A 15781-nucleotide genomic window follows, 5' to 3' on the forward strand; every position below is an offset into this window, starting at 1 on the left:
GTTTCTTTCCCCAGTTTTCTCTCACCCCCAAACAACAAAACCATAGCAGCAGGAGATTTTTTAAAATTCATTTATGGGATATGGACATCGTTGGCTAGGCCAGCATTTATTCCCCATCATTAATTGCCCTTGAGAAGGTGGTGGCGAGCTGCTTTCTTGAACCACTTCTTGGGGTGTAGGTACACCCGCAGTGCTGTTAGGAAGGGAGTTCCAGGAATTTGACCCAGCAACAGTGAAGGAATTGCGATATAGTTCCAAGTCAGGATGGTGTGTGGCTTGGAAGGGAACCTGTAGGTGATGATGGTCCCATGCATCCGATGCCCTTGTCCTTCTAGGTGGTAGAGATTGCGGGTTTGGAATGTGCTGTCAAAGCAGTCTTGGTGAGTTGCTGCAGTGCATTTCGTAGATGGTACATACTGTTGCCACTGTGTGTTGGTGGTGAAGGCAGTGAATGTTGAAGGTGGTGGAAGGGGTGCCAATCAAGTGGGCTGCATTGCCCTGGATGACGTTGAGCTTCTTGAGTGTTGTTGGAGCTGCACCCATCCAGGCAAGTGGAGAGTATTACATCACACTCCTGACTTGTGCCTTGTAGATGGTGGACAGGCTTTGGGGAATCAGGAGGTGAGTTACTTGCTGCAGAATTCCCAGCCTCTGACCTGCTCTTCTAGCCACAGTATTTATGTGGTTGGTCCAGTTCATTTTCTGGTCAATGGTAACCCCGAGGATGTTGATACTGGGGGATTCAGCGATGGTAACGCCATTGAACATCAAGGAGAGATGGTTAGAGTACCTCTTGTTTGAGATGGTTATTGCCTGGCACTTGTGTGGCGCGAATGTTACTTGCCACTTATCAGCCCAAGCCTGGATGTTGTCCAGGTCTTGCTGCGTACTGTCAAGGGCTGCTTCAGTATCTGAGGAGTCGCGAATGGTGCTGAACATTGTGCAATCATCAGCGAACATCTTCTTCTGACCTTATGTTGGAGGGAGGGTTATTGATGAAGCAGCGGAAGATGGTTGGGTCAAGGACACTACCATAAGGAACTCCTGCAGTGATCTCCTGGGACTGAGATGGCTGACCTCCAACAACCACAACCATCTCCCTTTGTGCTAGGTATGACTCCAACCAGCAGAGAGCTTTCCCCCTGACTCGTTTTGCTAGGACTCCTTGACGCCATTCTCGGTCAAATGCTGCCTTAATGTCAAAGGCAGTCACTCTCAACCTCACCTCTGGAGTTCAGCTCTTTCATCCATGTTTGGACCAAGGTTGTAATGAGATCAGGAGCTGAGTGGCCCTGGCGGAACACAATCTGAGGGTCAGTGAGCAGATTATTGCTCAGCAAGTGCCGCTTGATAGCACTGTCGACGACCCCTTCCATTATTTTGCTGATGATCGAGAGTAGACTGATAGGGCAGTAATTGGCCGGGTTGGATTTGTCCTGCTTTTTGTGTACAGGACATACTTAGGCAATTTTCCACATTGCTGGGTGGATGCCAATGTTGTAGCTGTACTGGAACTACCTGGCTAGGGGTGCGGCTAGTTCTGGAGCACGTCTTCAATACTATTGCCGGAATGTTGTCAGGGCCCATAGCCTTTGTAGTATCCAATGCCTTCAGTCGTTTCTTGATATTATGTGAAGTGAATCGGATCGGCTGAAAACTGGCATCTGTGACGCTGGAGACCTCAGGAGGAGGCCGAGATGGATCATCCACTCGGCACTTCTGGCTGAAGATGGATGGAAATGCTTCATCCTTGTCTTTTGCACTGATGTGCTAGCCTCCCCCCATCGTTGAGGATGGGGCTATTTGTGGAGCCACCTCCTCCTGTTAGTTGTTAGTTGGCCAGCATTTGTTGCCCATCCCTAATTTCCCTTGAACTGGGTGGCTTGTTAGGCCATTTCAGAGGGCAGTTCAGAGTCAACCACATTGCTTTGGGTCTGGAGTCACATGTAGGCCAGACCAGGTAAGGATGGCAGATTTCCTTCCCTAAAGGACATTAGTGTACCAGATGGGTTTTTATGACAATTGATGATCATTTCATGGCACCATTACAGAGACTAGCTTTCAATTCCACCAGCTGTTGTGGTGGGATTTGAACCAGTGTCCCCAGGGCATTAGTCTGGACCTCTGGATTACAAGTCCAGTGACATTACCACTACTCCAGCATCTCCCCCTATCTATATCTTTCCATATAACTATCAATTTAATTTCTAATCTGATATTCATCTTTCTGGCAAACATATTCCACAAATTCTCTACTATGTGGGGAAAGGCTTTCTAATTTCAAATCCTATCTGAGAGCAATTATTATACTCATGCCCTCTTGTTGTATGATTATGCTCAATGTTAAGTAAACTGCTTGAATCCATTCTTCTCAATATTCTTAAGTACACGGAGCACACTATCCTGAATTTTCCTTTTCCTCCAATGAAAAAAAAACACAATCTATGTTGCTTATCACGGTTGAGTTAGAATTATCTTTGCTGCTAGCCTCTGAACATTTGGAAGAAAGTATAAAAAAATATAGTCTCACCACTGATGTATTTCAAATTCGAACATTTAAACATAAGACCATAAGAAATGGGAGCAGGAGTAAGTCATTTGGCCCTTGGAGCCTGCTCTGCAATTCATCAAGATCAAGGCTATCTTCTACCTCAACTCCACCTTCCCACACTATCCCCATACCCTTCAATTCTCTTAGTACCCAAAAACACTATTGACCACTGTCTTGAATATACTCAATGGCTCTCTGGGGTACAGAATTCCAAAGATTCACAACTTTTTGGGTGAGTGGGCAAGAACATGGCAGATGGAATACTTTGTGGTGAAATGTGAAGTTATCCACTTTGGAAGGAAAAATAACAGAGCAGAATATTTTTTGGATACTGAGAGACTGGGAAATGTTTGCATTCAGAGGGCCCTGGATGTTGACGTACATGCATCACAGAAAGTTAACATGCAGGTTCAGCAAGCAATTAGGAAGGCAAATGGTATGTTAACTTTTGTTACAAAGGGATTGGGGTATAAGAGTAAAGAAGTCTTACTACAATTACACAGGGCATTGGTAAGGCCAAACCTAGAGTATTGTGTGCAATTTTGGTCTCCTTACCAAAGGAAGGTCACATTTGCTGTTGAGAAAGTGCAATGAACGCTCATTCGACTGGATCCTGGAATGAGAGGGTTGTCTACTGAGGAGACATTGAGTAGACTAGGCCTATATAACCTCGAGTTTAGAAGAATAGAAGTGATCTAATTGAAACATACAAAATTCCTAAGGGACTTGACAGGGTAGATGCTGAGAAAATGTTACCCCTGACTAGGGAATCTAGAACGCGAATGTAACTCCTCTTTTCAAGAAAGAAGGGAGACCGAAAGCAGGAAACTACAGAGCAGCTAGCCGAACATCTGTCATAGGAAAAATGCTAGAATCTGTTATTAAGGAGATTATAGCAGGGCATTTAGAAACTCTTAATGCGATCAGGCAGAGTCAACATGGCTTTGTGAAAGGGAAATCATGTTTGACTAATATATTAGAGTTCTTTGGGGAAGTAACAAGCAAGGTGGATGAACAGGAACATATGGATGTGGTGTACTTGAATTTCAAAAAGGCATTTGATAAGGTGCCACATCAAAAGTTACTACACAAAATCAGAGCTCATGGTGGAGGGAGGTAACATATTGGCATGGATAGAGGAAGTGGGCATTTTCAGATTGGCAAGCTGTAACTAGTGGAGTGCCACAGGGATTGGTGCTGGGGCCTCAACTATTTACAATCTATATCAATGATTTGGATGAAAGGACCAAATGTATGGTTGCTAAATTTGATGATGAACAAAGATAGGTGGGCAAGTAGTTGTGAAGAGGACATAAAGAGTCTGCAAAGAGATATAGATAGGTTAAATGAGTGGGCAAAGATTTAGCAGATGGAATATAATGTGGGAAAATGTGAACTTGTCCATTTTGGCAGGAAGAATAGAAAAGCAGTATATTATTTAAATGAAGAGAGATTGCAGAGCTCTGCAGTACAGAGGGATCTGGGTGTCCTGGTACATGATTTGCAAAAGGTTGGCATGCAGGTAAGTGATTAGGAAGGCAATTGGAATGTTGTCATTTATTGCAAGGGGAATGGAATATAAAAGTAGAGAAGTTTTGCTACAGTTGAACAGGGCTTTGGTGAGACCACATCTGGAGTACTGCATACAGTTTTGGTCTCACTTAAGAATATAATTGCATTGGAAGCAGTTCAAAGAAGGTTCACTCACTCCACTGATTCCCAGGATGAAGGGGTTATCTCCTGAGGAAAGGTTGGACAGGTTGGGCCTGTACCCATTGGAGTTTAGAAGAATGAGAGGTGATCTTATTAAAACATACAAGATCCTGAGAGGACTTGACAGGGTGGATGCTGAAAGCATGTTTCGCCTTATGGATTGCAGGGGTGCAAGCCGACCGGGGTATTTAAATGAGTCGCCGCGTGGGAGATGGCGGCAGCTTGGTGCTGCACGGCTCACGCGTGTGGGCCGCCATTTTTTTCAGCAGGCGCTTAAATCTAGCCCCTTGTGTCGCACCTTATTGAATGCTTTTTGAACATCTAAACACATTACGTCTACTGGTTTCCCACATTCATCTTACTAGTTTCATTCTCAGAAAAAACTCTTTACAGTTTTGTCAGACACGATTTCCCTTTCAGAAATCCATGTTGACTCTGCTTAATTAAATTATGATTTGCTAAGTGTCCCATTACCATGTCCTGTTATGATCGAGGTGGGAGGAGCGCACTGTCTTTCTCTAGTTCCACTAGAAGGCACCTGCTGTTTATTTAGCTGAAGACATGTGACTTCCAGTAAGTGTTGTTTTGAAACTGAAAGCTCAAGTCCTAAGTCCTTCTGGTGACTTTTAAAAAAAAAAGTCCAACATCTATGGAATCACTTCAGTCCTCCTAAGGAATCCATTTCCACAACTTTAAAACACAAGTCCTCAAAAAATATTTTTAAAAATGGAAGCACTTTCACAACAGTCCCTAATAATAGATTCTAGCATTTTACCTACTACTGATGTTAGGTTAACTGGCCTACAGTTCCCTGTTGTCTCTCTTCTTCCTTTCTTAAATAGCGGGGCTACGTTTGCTATCTTCTAATCTTTGGGATTGGAGTCAATGGAATTGATTCCAGAATCTATGGAATTTTGGAAGATCAAAACCAATTTACCCACTATTTCTGCATGTAGCTCTTTTAAAATCCTAAGATGCAGGTCATCAGGTTCAGGGAGATACATCACCATTTAGTCCCATTAATCGCTCTAGTAATACTTCTTTTACTTATACTGATTTCTTTAAGTTTCTCGTTCTCGCTAGACACTCAGTTCTCTATTATTTCTGGAATGCCGTCTGTGTCTTCTACCTGAAGATAGATACAAAGTCTTTGTTTAATGCTCTGCTATTTCCTCATTCCCCATTATAATTTCATCTGTCTCTACCTCTTGGGCCCACTTTTACTTTCACTAATCTCTTCCTAGTTACATATCTATAGAAACTTTTACAATCTATTTTTGTCTCCTGCTAGTCTATTCTTACACTCTCTTTTCTCCTCCCTTATCAATTTCCTGGTTCTCCTTTGCCGAATTCTAAAATCCTACCAATCCTCTGTCTACTACTCTTTTTGGCAACATTATAAGCCTCTTCCTTTGACCTAATGCTGTCTTTAATTCTTGTTGTCAGCCAGTTAGACCACTTTTTCTGTGGGGTTCTTGTGCCTTAAAGGGACTGATCTATTTGTTGCAGCTTATGTATTAATTCTTTAAATGCTAGCCATTGTTTGTCTACAGTCATTATCTTTTAATGTAGTTTTCTAATCTACCTTAGTTAACTTGTCTCACATACCTACGCAGCTTGCTTTCTTTAGATTTACGAGCCTAGTCTCAGACTCAACTATATCACTTTCAAACGCAATATAAAATTGTATCATCATATTATAATCACCCTTCCCTGGAGGCCCCTTTACTTCAAGGTTATTAATTAACCCTTTCTCAATGCACAACATTAGATCTAAAATAGCCTGTTCCCTAGTTGGTTCCTCAACATACTGATCTAGAGAACTATCTTGTATACATTCCATGAACTCGTCCTCCACACTATTACTGCAATCTGGTTTGCCCAGTCTGTAAAATGGTTAAAGTCCCCGATGATTACTGTGTTACCATTATGACATGCACCTCTAATTTCCTGATTTATATTCCTTTCTACACTACAACTATAGTTAGAGGGCCTCTAAACAACTTGCACTAATGCTTTCTGTGCCTTGCTGTTTCCTCAATATCCGGATTGGTGTAATTTTAATACTGGGATCAATCCATTTATTTTCAACAGATCAGCAGGGAATTAAAATAACTAACCGTCAATTCTCAGATCTAATTTCCCTAATCAAATGCCTTCAGTATTTGATTAGCATTCTTGATTTATAACATGTTCAATTCTAAGTCAATAATCACACCCAAATCTTTTCTTTTTTTAAACTTTATTTCCTGCTCAAATAAGCATATTATGAGGTAAATCTACATCGATTTCAAATTGCAATTCCTATAGCCCATTCATTTAATTGGTTCATGATCCTTTGAATGTTACCAGTTTTTCCTTGGTTTCGTTCTTCTGCATTTACTAATTTAATTTCTATTTCTAACTTCCCATTTATTTAAATTATTTATTTTATATCAAAAATCTAAAACCTACTTGCTCTCCTTTGCCCTCTCCCAAATTGAAACTTGACTGACTGAAAACTGGTTCTAAAGGTTGTTTTCCATCCAGACGGGGAACTGACAAAGTCTAACCTGGTCATATCATTAATAACCATGACATGTCATTATTGGCTGTGCCAAATCTTAACAACTTTCACAAACTCCATCTCACATGTGCAAAATTATTTGACAAGATACTTCAACAATGGCCCAGGGAGTAGGGGGTTATACATCCATTTGACAATAATCTGTGTGGTAATAATTAATATAGCATAGAGTTTATCAATGCAATTCACTTAATCACAACTGCAATTATATATGCAATATTTTAACACATAATTAAATTCCTGAAAATAAACGCATTTAATTCATTAGCAGAATGTGGGTGCTTCTGCCAAAGGCTGTATTTATTCTCCAACCCTAAATGCCCTTAAGAAGGTGGTGCCTTCTTGAACTTCTATAGTCCATGTGGTGAAGGTACTTCCACAGTGCTGTTAGGGTAGGAGTTCGAGGCTTATGAACTAGCAACGATGAAGGAAAACAATATATTTCCAAGTCAGTATGGTGTGTTACTTAGTGGGGGGAACTTGCAGGTGGTGATGTTCCCATGCACCTGCTGTCATTGTCCTTCTAAGTGGTAGAGAGTATGGGTTTGACAGGTGCTGTTGAGGAAGCCTTCGTGAGTTGCTGCAGTGCAACTTGTAAATGGTACACACTGCAGCCACGATGCACCGATGGTGGGAGGAGTGAATGTTTAAGCTGGTGAATGGGGTGCCAATCAAGCAGCTGCTTTGCCCTGGATGGTGTTGAGCTTCTTGAGTGTTGTTGGAGCAGCACTCACTCAGGCAAGCGGAGAGTATTCTATCACGCTCCTGACTTGTGCCTTGAAGATAGTTGAGAGGCTTTGGGGAGTCGGGTGGTGAGCCACCTGCTGGCCTCTGACCTGCTCTTATAGCCACAGTATTTATGTGGCTGGTCCTGTTAAGTTTCTGGTCAATGATGACCGTAGGTTGTTGATGATGGGAGTTTCGATGATGGTAATGCCATTGAATGTCACGGGGAGATGGTTAGATTCTTGTTGGAGATAGTCAATGCTTGACACAAAGGTTTCTTACCACTTATCAGCTTAAGCCTGAATGTTGTTCAGGTCTTTCTGCATGCAAGCATGGACTGCTTCATTATCTGAGGAGTTGCGAATGGAACTGAACACTGCAATCATCATCCTCAATTCTGATCACATGATGGAGGGAAGGTCATGAATGAAGTAGCTGAAGATGGACAGGCCTTGGACACTGCTCTGAGGGTCTCCTACTAAGATGACTGGCCTCCAACAACCACAACCATCTCCTTATGACTCCAGCCAATGGCCAATTTGGCAAATGGTGCCTTCATGTCAAAGGCAGTCACTCTTGCCTCACTTCTAGAATTTAGTTCTTTTATCCATGTTTAGATCATGGGTGCAATGGGGTCTGCAGCCGAATGGTCCTGGTGAAATCCAAACTGAGCATCGGTGAGCAAGTATCATTTGTTAGCATCACTTTGTTGATGATCAAGAGTAAACTGAAGGGATGGCAATTGACCAGGATGGATTTGTCTTGCTTTATGACATACTTGGGCAATTTTCCACTTTGTTGGTTAGATGCTGGTGTTGTAATTTGGCTAGAGGCATGGCTAGTTCTGGAGCACTTCTTCAGCACTGCATATGACTCTGATATGAATGTTTCTTATTGAAAATAATGTAATTGTAGAGTAGGTGGAACTAAATGCAGTGGTTAGCACTGCAGCCTCACAGCTCCAGCGACCCGGGTTCAGTTCTGGGTACTGCCTGTGCGGAGTTTGCAAGTTCTCCCTGTGTCTGCGTGAGTTTCCGCCGGGTGCTCCGGTTTCCTCCCACAGCAGGTTGATAGGTAAATTGGCTGTTGTAAATTGCCCCTAGTGTAGGTAGGTGGTAGGAGAATGGTGGGGATGTGGTAAAGAATATGGGGTTAATGTAGGATTAGTATAAATGGGTGGTTGTTGGTCGGCATAGACTCGGTGGGCCGAAGGGCCTGTTTCAGTGCTGTATCTCTAAATAAATAAAATAACATACTTGGGATCTGAAAATTTTTGAAGATTTCAAAATGCACATTAATTCTAATGATAGGCCTTCCAACTCACTGGAATTTCCATTTAAGCATGTGCACATGGACATTGCATATTCTCAATTATCGTATGGTTATCCATGGGTCAGCTCATGCAGATGACAATGTATGTATGATTGCTCAGACATGCAGTTTACTCTTGAAATTAGAGGCTATTGGTAGGATTAACAGCATCAGATTGATATCGTATGAACAGCTCCACATATTTTACATAACTTGGAATTTAAAAAAATGACCAACATTGTTCAAACCCCCTCAGAAGTTCCCACATTTTAAGGTTCCCAATATTTTAATCTGACGATAATTGTAAACATTGACATATGAAATCACAAACGGTACTTTAGCAAAACCTTGAGAGAATAACTATAGTTGTGACAGAACAGGCAACCATAACTGGTTTGACATTCAAAAGAATTATACAGTATACTGTGTGACTGTAAACCTTACCAAAAAACATGGGTATGTCAAGTTTGTCTTCTCGGTCAACTTTTCTTTTAATCATGACTATGTAGACAGCATACAACACTGCTCCTGTTAATGACCACAATGAGCCTGCAATAAAATAAAAAATTAAGGCTGTAGATAGTACCAGGAAAAAAATGTGTTTTAAAAAGGGTCTCCATTCATTCTAACCTTTGAGATCTATCTACATATTTTGGGTTTTGAAGTGCACTCCCACACCAGAGATCAGTCTCCAACTAACCCTCAGGTTGAGTAGACACCCTGTTCCCAAAGTACTGCTAGTTTTATATTTGGCTATTATACATACAAGAACCCAACCTGCAACAAAATTGACTGGCCATTCAAATTTTCCTTCATCCCCAAGCCTGTCTTTAAATTCTGTCATTCTTGTACAAATACAAAATTCTCTTGCGATCATACTGAATTCTAAACTAAATTTATGAAGAATAAGATGATTTACATCAGTGGCATCAACAATTACCTGGCAGATCAAGGGGATGAAATTGTAAATGGGTGGGGAAGCAAAATAGGTGTTATCATGTTGGTTACCTGTTATACGCTCCACTGGATATTCAGTTCCACTGCCTTCAATAGAACTGAATATCGGATGCGACGTAGAATGGCTGGTAACTGCAAATACACCTGTTTTGCACCTCTGTCCATGTCCAATTTCATACCCAACGTTTTATGAAGTAACAGAGAAGGCTGATCAAGGTAGTGCAGTAGACGTATATATGGATCTTCGGAAGGCAATCAATGAAGCTATGCAGGAGGCTTATTAAGAAGATGGAAGCCCACAAAATTATGGGGAACATAATGATATGGATATAAAATTGCTCAGTAACAGGAAGCAAAGGGTGGTGGTGAATTGGATGTTTTGCAGACTGGGAGATGATTTACAGTGTTGTTCCCCAAGGGTCAGTTTTGGGTCATTACTCTTTTCAATGAACAATTTTCATAAACACCCCAGACTTGGGTGGAGGCAGCAGCATTATAAAGTTTGCAGATGAAACAAAACTTGGCAAAGTAGTAGATAGTGAAGAGGAATAAAAGGCTAGCATCAGTAATAGCGACCATGAAACCACTGGATTGTCGTAAAAACCCATCTGGTTCACTAATGTCTTTTAGGGAAGGATATCTGCCATCTTTACTCGGTCAGGTCTATATGTAATTCCAGACCCACAGCAACTGCTCTCTGAAATAGTCTAGCAAGTCACTCAGTTGCATTCAAGAAGGTGGCTCACAAGGGAAATAAGAGACAGACAATAAATGCTGGCCTAGTCAGTGACACCCACAACCCATGAAAGAGTAACAGAAAAGATAGTTCTAGCCTTCAGGATGACACAGTGAAATGGGCAGAAGCATGGCACATGGAGTTCGCTGCAGAGCAGAATGAAGTGATGTACTTTGGGAGGACTAATATAGAAAGACAGTATACTATAAATGGCATGATTTTGAAAAGTGTAGATGAGCAGAGAGACCTTGACATCCATATACACATCCTTAAAGGGGGGAGGGCAAGTTGATAAGTAGGTTAAAAAGTATATAGGTTACTTTGCTTTTATATTCTATTTCTATATTTATAAACCTAAGAGATCATGTTAGAACTTTATGAATCATCAGCTAGGCCTCAGCTGGAGTAGTGTGGACAATTCTGGGTACCACACTTCAGGAAAGATGTAAAGGAGTTAGAAGGGGTACAGGGGAGGTTTATCAGTATGTTACCAGGGATGAGGGACTTCAGCTGTAAGGAGACGTTGGAAAAGTTAGGAATGCTTTCCTTAGAACAGTAAAGGTTAAGAGGTGACTGAATAGAGGTTTTCAAGATGATGAGAGATTTTGATAAAGGAAGAAAAATTATTCCCTCTGGCAAGTGAGTCTATAACTAAAGATTCATAGATTCAAAATCATTGGCAAAATATCTAGAGGGGAGATGAGGACATTTTTTTCACTTCTGGTTGTCAGGATTGGGAATGCTCTACCTGAAAAAGATGGTGAAAACTGATTCTATAAAGAATTTTAAAAATGAGTTGGACAGGTACTTGAGGATGAAGAACTTATAGGGTAATAATCAAAAAGTACAGATGTGGGACTAAACATGACTGCTCTTTCAAAAGAGCCAGCATAGGCACAACTTCTGTGCTGTATGTTTCTATGATTCTAATTGGTCAATAATGCCCTGTGGGTAATAGATTTGCAATTATTACATATCTATTGAGGCAGCCCATGGCAGCCTACAGCAGAACCTGGACAGGGCTGAGAAATGTCAGGTATCATTCATGACACAAGTGCCAGGTAATGACCATATTGAACATGAGAAGTCCCAACTAGCTCCCATTGTCCTTCAATAAAATCATGTTTGCCAAATCTCTCACTGTCAATATCTTTGTGCTCACCACTGACCAGAATGTTAACTAGATTGCCATATCAAGAGCACGTCAAAAGGTAAGGTACTCTGTGACAAGCAGCTCATACCTGATCCCTAAAAACCTTTCCATCATTTACAAGGCTCAAGTTAGAACGGCGACAGAATACTCACTACTTGCCTAGATGGATGCAGCTGTAACAACACACAAGCAACCGGACACCATCTAGTTCAGAGCAGTTTGCCTGATCAGCTTTCCAGTCAATATGATCTACAAGGTACATGGCAGTAGCTCACCAAGATCATGTCAATAGCACTTCCCAAGCCCAGCAACCTCTACCACAAAGGAGGACAAGAACAGTAATGTTATGGTAACACCGCTACCTCCAAGTTCTCCTGCAAGTCAAACTACATCCTGATTTAGACACTCTTGCTCTTCTTTCAACATTGTTGAGTCAACATTCTGGAAACCCCTAATTGATAACATCGTAGTAATGCCATTAGCACAAGGAGTGCAGTGGTTCTCGGAGAACGTTTATCATCTCCTTCTTGTTAAATAGGGAAGGGAAATAAATGCGGCCTTGCATTGCCAAGAATATTTTTTCTTAAATTAACAGAATACTGAGGGTTTACTATGCACATAAGAACTAGGAGCAGTAGGCAATTCAGCCCCTTGAGCCTGCTCCGCCATTCAATACAATCATGGCTGATCTCATTTCAGCCTCAACTCCACTCTCCTGCCCATTCTCCATAGCCCTTCAACCCTTGACTAATTAAAAATCTGTCTATCTCCTCCTTAAATTTACTCAGTGTCCCGGCATCCACCGCACTCTGGGGTAGTGAATTCCACAGACTCACGCCTCTTTGAGAGAAGTAATTTCTCCTCATCTCTGCTTTAAATCTGCTACCCCTTATCCTAAAACTATGACCTCTTGTTCTAGATTGCCTTACCAGAGGAAACATCCTCTCTACGTCTACTTTGTCAATCCCCTTAATCATCTTATATACCTCAATTAGATCTCCTCTCATTCTTCTAAACTCTAGAGAGTAAAGGCCTAAACTGTTCAATCGCTCTTCATAAGACAAACCCCTTATCCCTGGAATCAATCTACTGAACCTCCTCTGAACTGCCTCCAATACAACTACATCCCTCCAAGTAAGGGACCAAAACTGTACGCAATATTCCAGGTGCGGTCTCACTAATGCCTTGTACAGTTGCAGCAACACTTCCCTACTTTTATACTCTATTCCTTTAGCAATAAATGCCAAAATTCCATTTGCCTTCCTTATTACCTGCTGTACCTGAATGCTAGTTTTCAGCGATTCATGCACAAGGACACCCAGAACCCTCTGCACCGAAGCACTCTGAAGTTTCTCTCCATATAGATAATAATCTGCCTTTCCATTCTTCCGACCAAAATGGATAACCTCACACTTATCCACGTTAAACTCCATCTGTCAAATTTTGGCCCATTCACCTAACCTATCCATATTCATTTGTAAATTTCTTATTTCTTTATTGCAACTTACTATCCCATCTATTTCATTGTCATCTGCAAATCTGGCTATAGTACCTTCTATCCCTGCATCCAAGTCATTAATATAGATTGTAAATAGTTGGAGCCTGAGGACCGAACCCTGTGGCACCCCACTAGTTACATCTTGCCAACCAGAAAAAGACCCATTTATCCCGACTCTCTATTTTCTGTTGGTTAGCCAATCCTCTATCCAAGCTAATAAATTGCCCCCAACCCCATGTGATCTTACCTTGTGCATTAACCTTTTGTGCGGCACCTTATCAAATGCCGTCTGGAAGTCTAGATATACGACATCTACAGGATCCCCATTATCCACTTGTTACATCTTCGAAGAATTAGTCAAACACGATTTACCCTTCATAAAACCATGCTGACTCTGATGGATTGTGTTTTGACTTTCTAAATGACCTGTTATTACTTCCTTAATAATAGATTCAAACAATCTCCCAACGACAGATGTTAAACGAACTGGTTTATAGTTTCCTACTTTCTGCCTCCCTCCTTTTTTGAATAACGGCGTTATATTAGCATTTTTCCAATCCACTGGAACCATTCCCGCATCCAGGGAATTTTGGAATATTATAACCAATGGATTCAGTATCTCCGCTGCCACTTCCTTTAAGACCCTAGGATGCAGGCCATCAGGCCCTGGGACTTGTCTGCCTTCAATCCTAATAGTTTGCTCAGTACTTTTTCCCTGGTGATGATGATTGTTCTAAGTACCTCCCTTCCTATAACCTCTGCATTACCTGTTACTATTGGGATGGTACTAGTGTCCTCCACCATGAAAACTGAGGCAAAATACTGATTTAGTGTCTCTGCCATTTCTGTATTCCCCACCATTAACTTTCCAGTCTCACCCTCCAAGGAACCAACATTCACTTTAGTCACTCTCTTCCCTTCTATATACTTATAGAAGTTTTTGCTATCTGTTTTTATATATTGCGCTAATTTTCTTTCATAATTTACCTTTGCTCTTTTTATTACGTTTTAGTAACCCTTTGTGACCTTTAAATGTTTCCAATTTTCCAGCCTGCCAAGACCTTAGTTTTCGTTTTTATGTTACCCTTAGCTTTCTAGCTTTTCTCCCTCTTACAATCTTTCTTCCTCTCTGGAATATATTTTAGTTGGGAGGATTTGAATATCTCCTTCAACATCTGCCACTGCTCATCAACTGTCCTATCTTTTAGTCTTCCTGCCCAGTCCACTAGGGCCAAATCTATCCTCATGTTGATGTAATTACCTTTGTTTAACTCCAGAACGCTAGTGTGGGACTCAGTTTCTCGCCCTCAAACTGAATTTGAAATTCCAGCATGCTATGATCACTCTTCCCTAGAGGATCCTTAACTATGAGATCATTAATTAATCCCACCTCATTACACTATACCAAATCTAGAATAGCCTGCTCCCTGATTGGTTCCACAACATATTGCTCCAAAAAACAATCTCCAATACATCCAATGCACTCTCCCTTGAGGCTCCCCTTGCCAATATGATTAATCCAGTCTATATGCATATTAAAATCCCCCATGATTACTGCCGTACCTTTCTTACAAGCCCGCAGTATTTCCTGGTTTATACTGTGCCCCACTGCGGAATTACTGTTTGGGGACCTATAGATTACTCCCACCAGGGTCTTCTTTCCCTTGCTATTTCTTATTTCTACCCAGACTGATTCTATGTATGTGTACTGTTCTATATATAAGCACTATATGACAGTGGTGTTACAGGACACGAAAGCTATGGTTAAGTAATGCTACCAGTTAGATGAACGTTATGTTGATTTACCCAAATTTATATTGGAAAGCGGCTTTCGGAACTTTATGAAAGCCTTGAAATGAAAGCTGTTAACTTTTTTTTTAAATTGTGCAACTCATTTGTATTTCACTTAAACATTATTTTCAATTTGTTTACACATGGAAATATATTTTTAGAAATTTACATAAGGGGAAGTATTGGGCAAATTAGCACAACCAAATTCCATGCATCTTACAGGTACATATTTTAATGTAACATATTAAAACAATATTTTTAACACCCAATTCCACCTATTTAATATTACACAATCTAAAATTTACTGAGGTTGAAATATGTAGTTCTAAAGTGGCTTTGCTTAAAAAGTTTAAAAATTAACTGAACTTTTGCAAGACAACTTCTATTCAGTGATATTAAAAAAACTTAGAATTCTCGTGATTCCCAGAACAGTTTGTCCTAACTCTATATGAAATGAGTTCTGGCAGTGAAAATTAGAAAGCGTGACAGTGTAAGGGACCTAACTTAAAGGATCTACAAAAACAACCATCAACCCAGACAGCATTCTTGTCACTTCAGTGGTTTATGGTAATTTAATTCTTCTACATGTTTAGGCTTAGAAATTTCTGTCAGTTCCTCCAACAATGTCTCAGCAGTTTTTAAACAGAGAGAGAGAATTAGATGGACAAAAATATTAATCAAGATTATGTTTAATTGACAAGACAAGCATGGATAGAGTATCTCCTTTGAGATTTAAACAGTAACTTCACATAATAGCCCTGATATCATGTAAACTATGC

General features: G+C 40.8%; 1 protein-coding gene across 5 annotated transcripts in view; it reads right to left on the reverse strand.

Annotated features, from left to right (window-relative positions):
• LOC137371953 (solute carrier family 35 member F5-like) overlaps positions 1 to 15781 on the reverse strand; it is a 119041-nt gene that overhangs the window by 39096 nt on the left and 64164 nt on the right. For all 5 annotated transcript variants that reach the window (XM_068035116.1, XM_068035114.1, XM_068035115.1 and 2 more), the window contains one exon: positions 9312 to 9416. In XM_068035116.1, the coding sequence (XP_067891217.1) occupies positions 9312 to 9416 (105 nt within the window). The remainder of the gene's footprint in view (positions 1 to 9311; positions 9417 to 15781) is intronic.

The sequence above is a fragment of the Heterodontus francisci genome, chromosome 7 (genome assembly GCF_036365525.1).
Source record: "Heterodontus francisci isolate sHetFra1 chromosome 7, sHetFra1.hap1, whole genome shotgun sequence".
Taxonomy (NCBI): Eukaryota; Metazoa; Chordata; class Chondrichthyes; order Heterodontiformes; family Heterodontidae; genus Heterodontus; species Heterodontus francisci.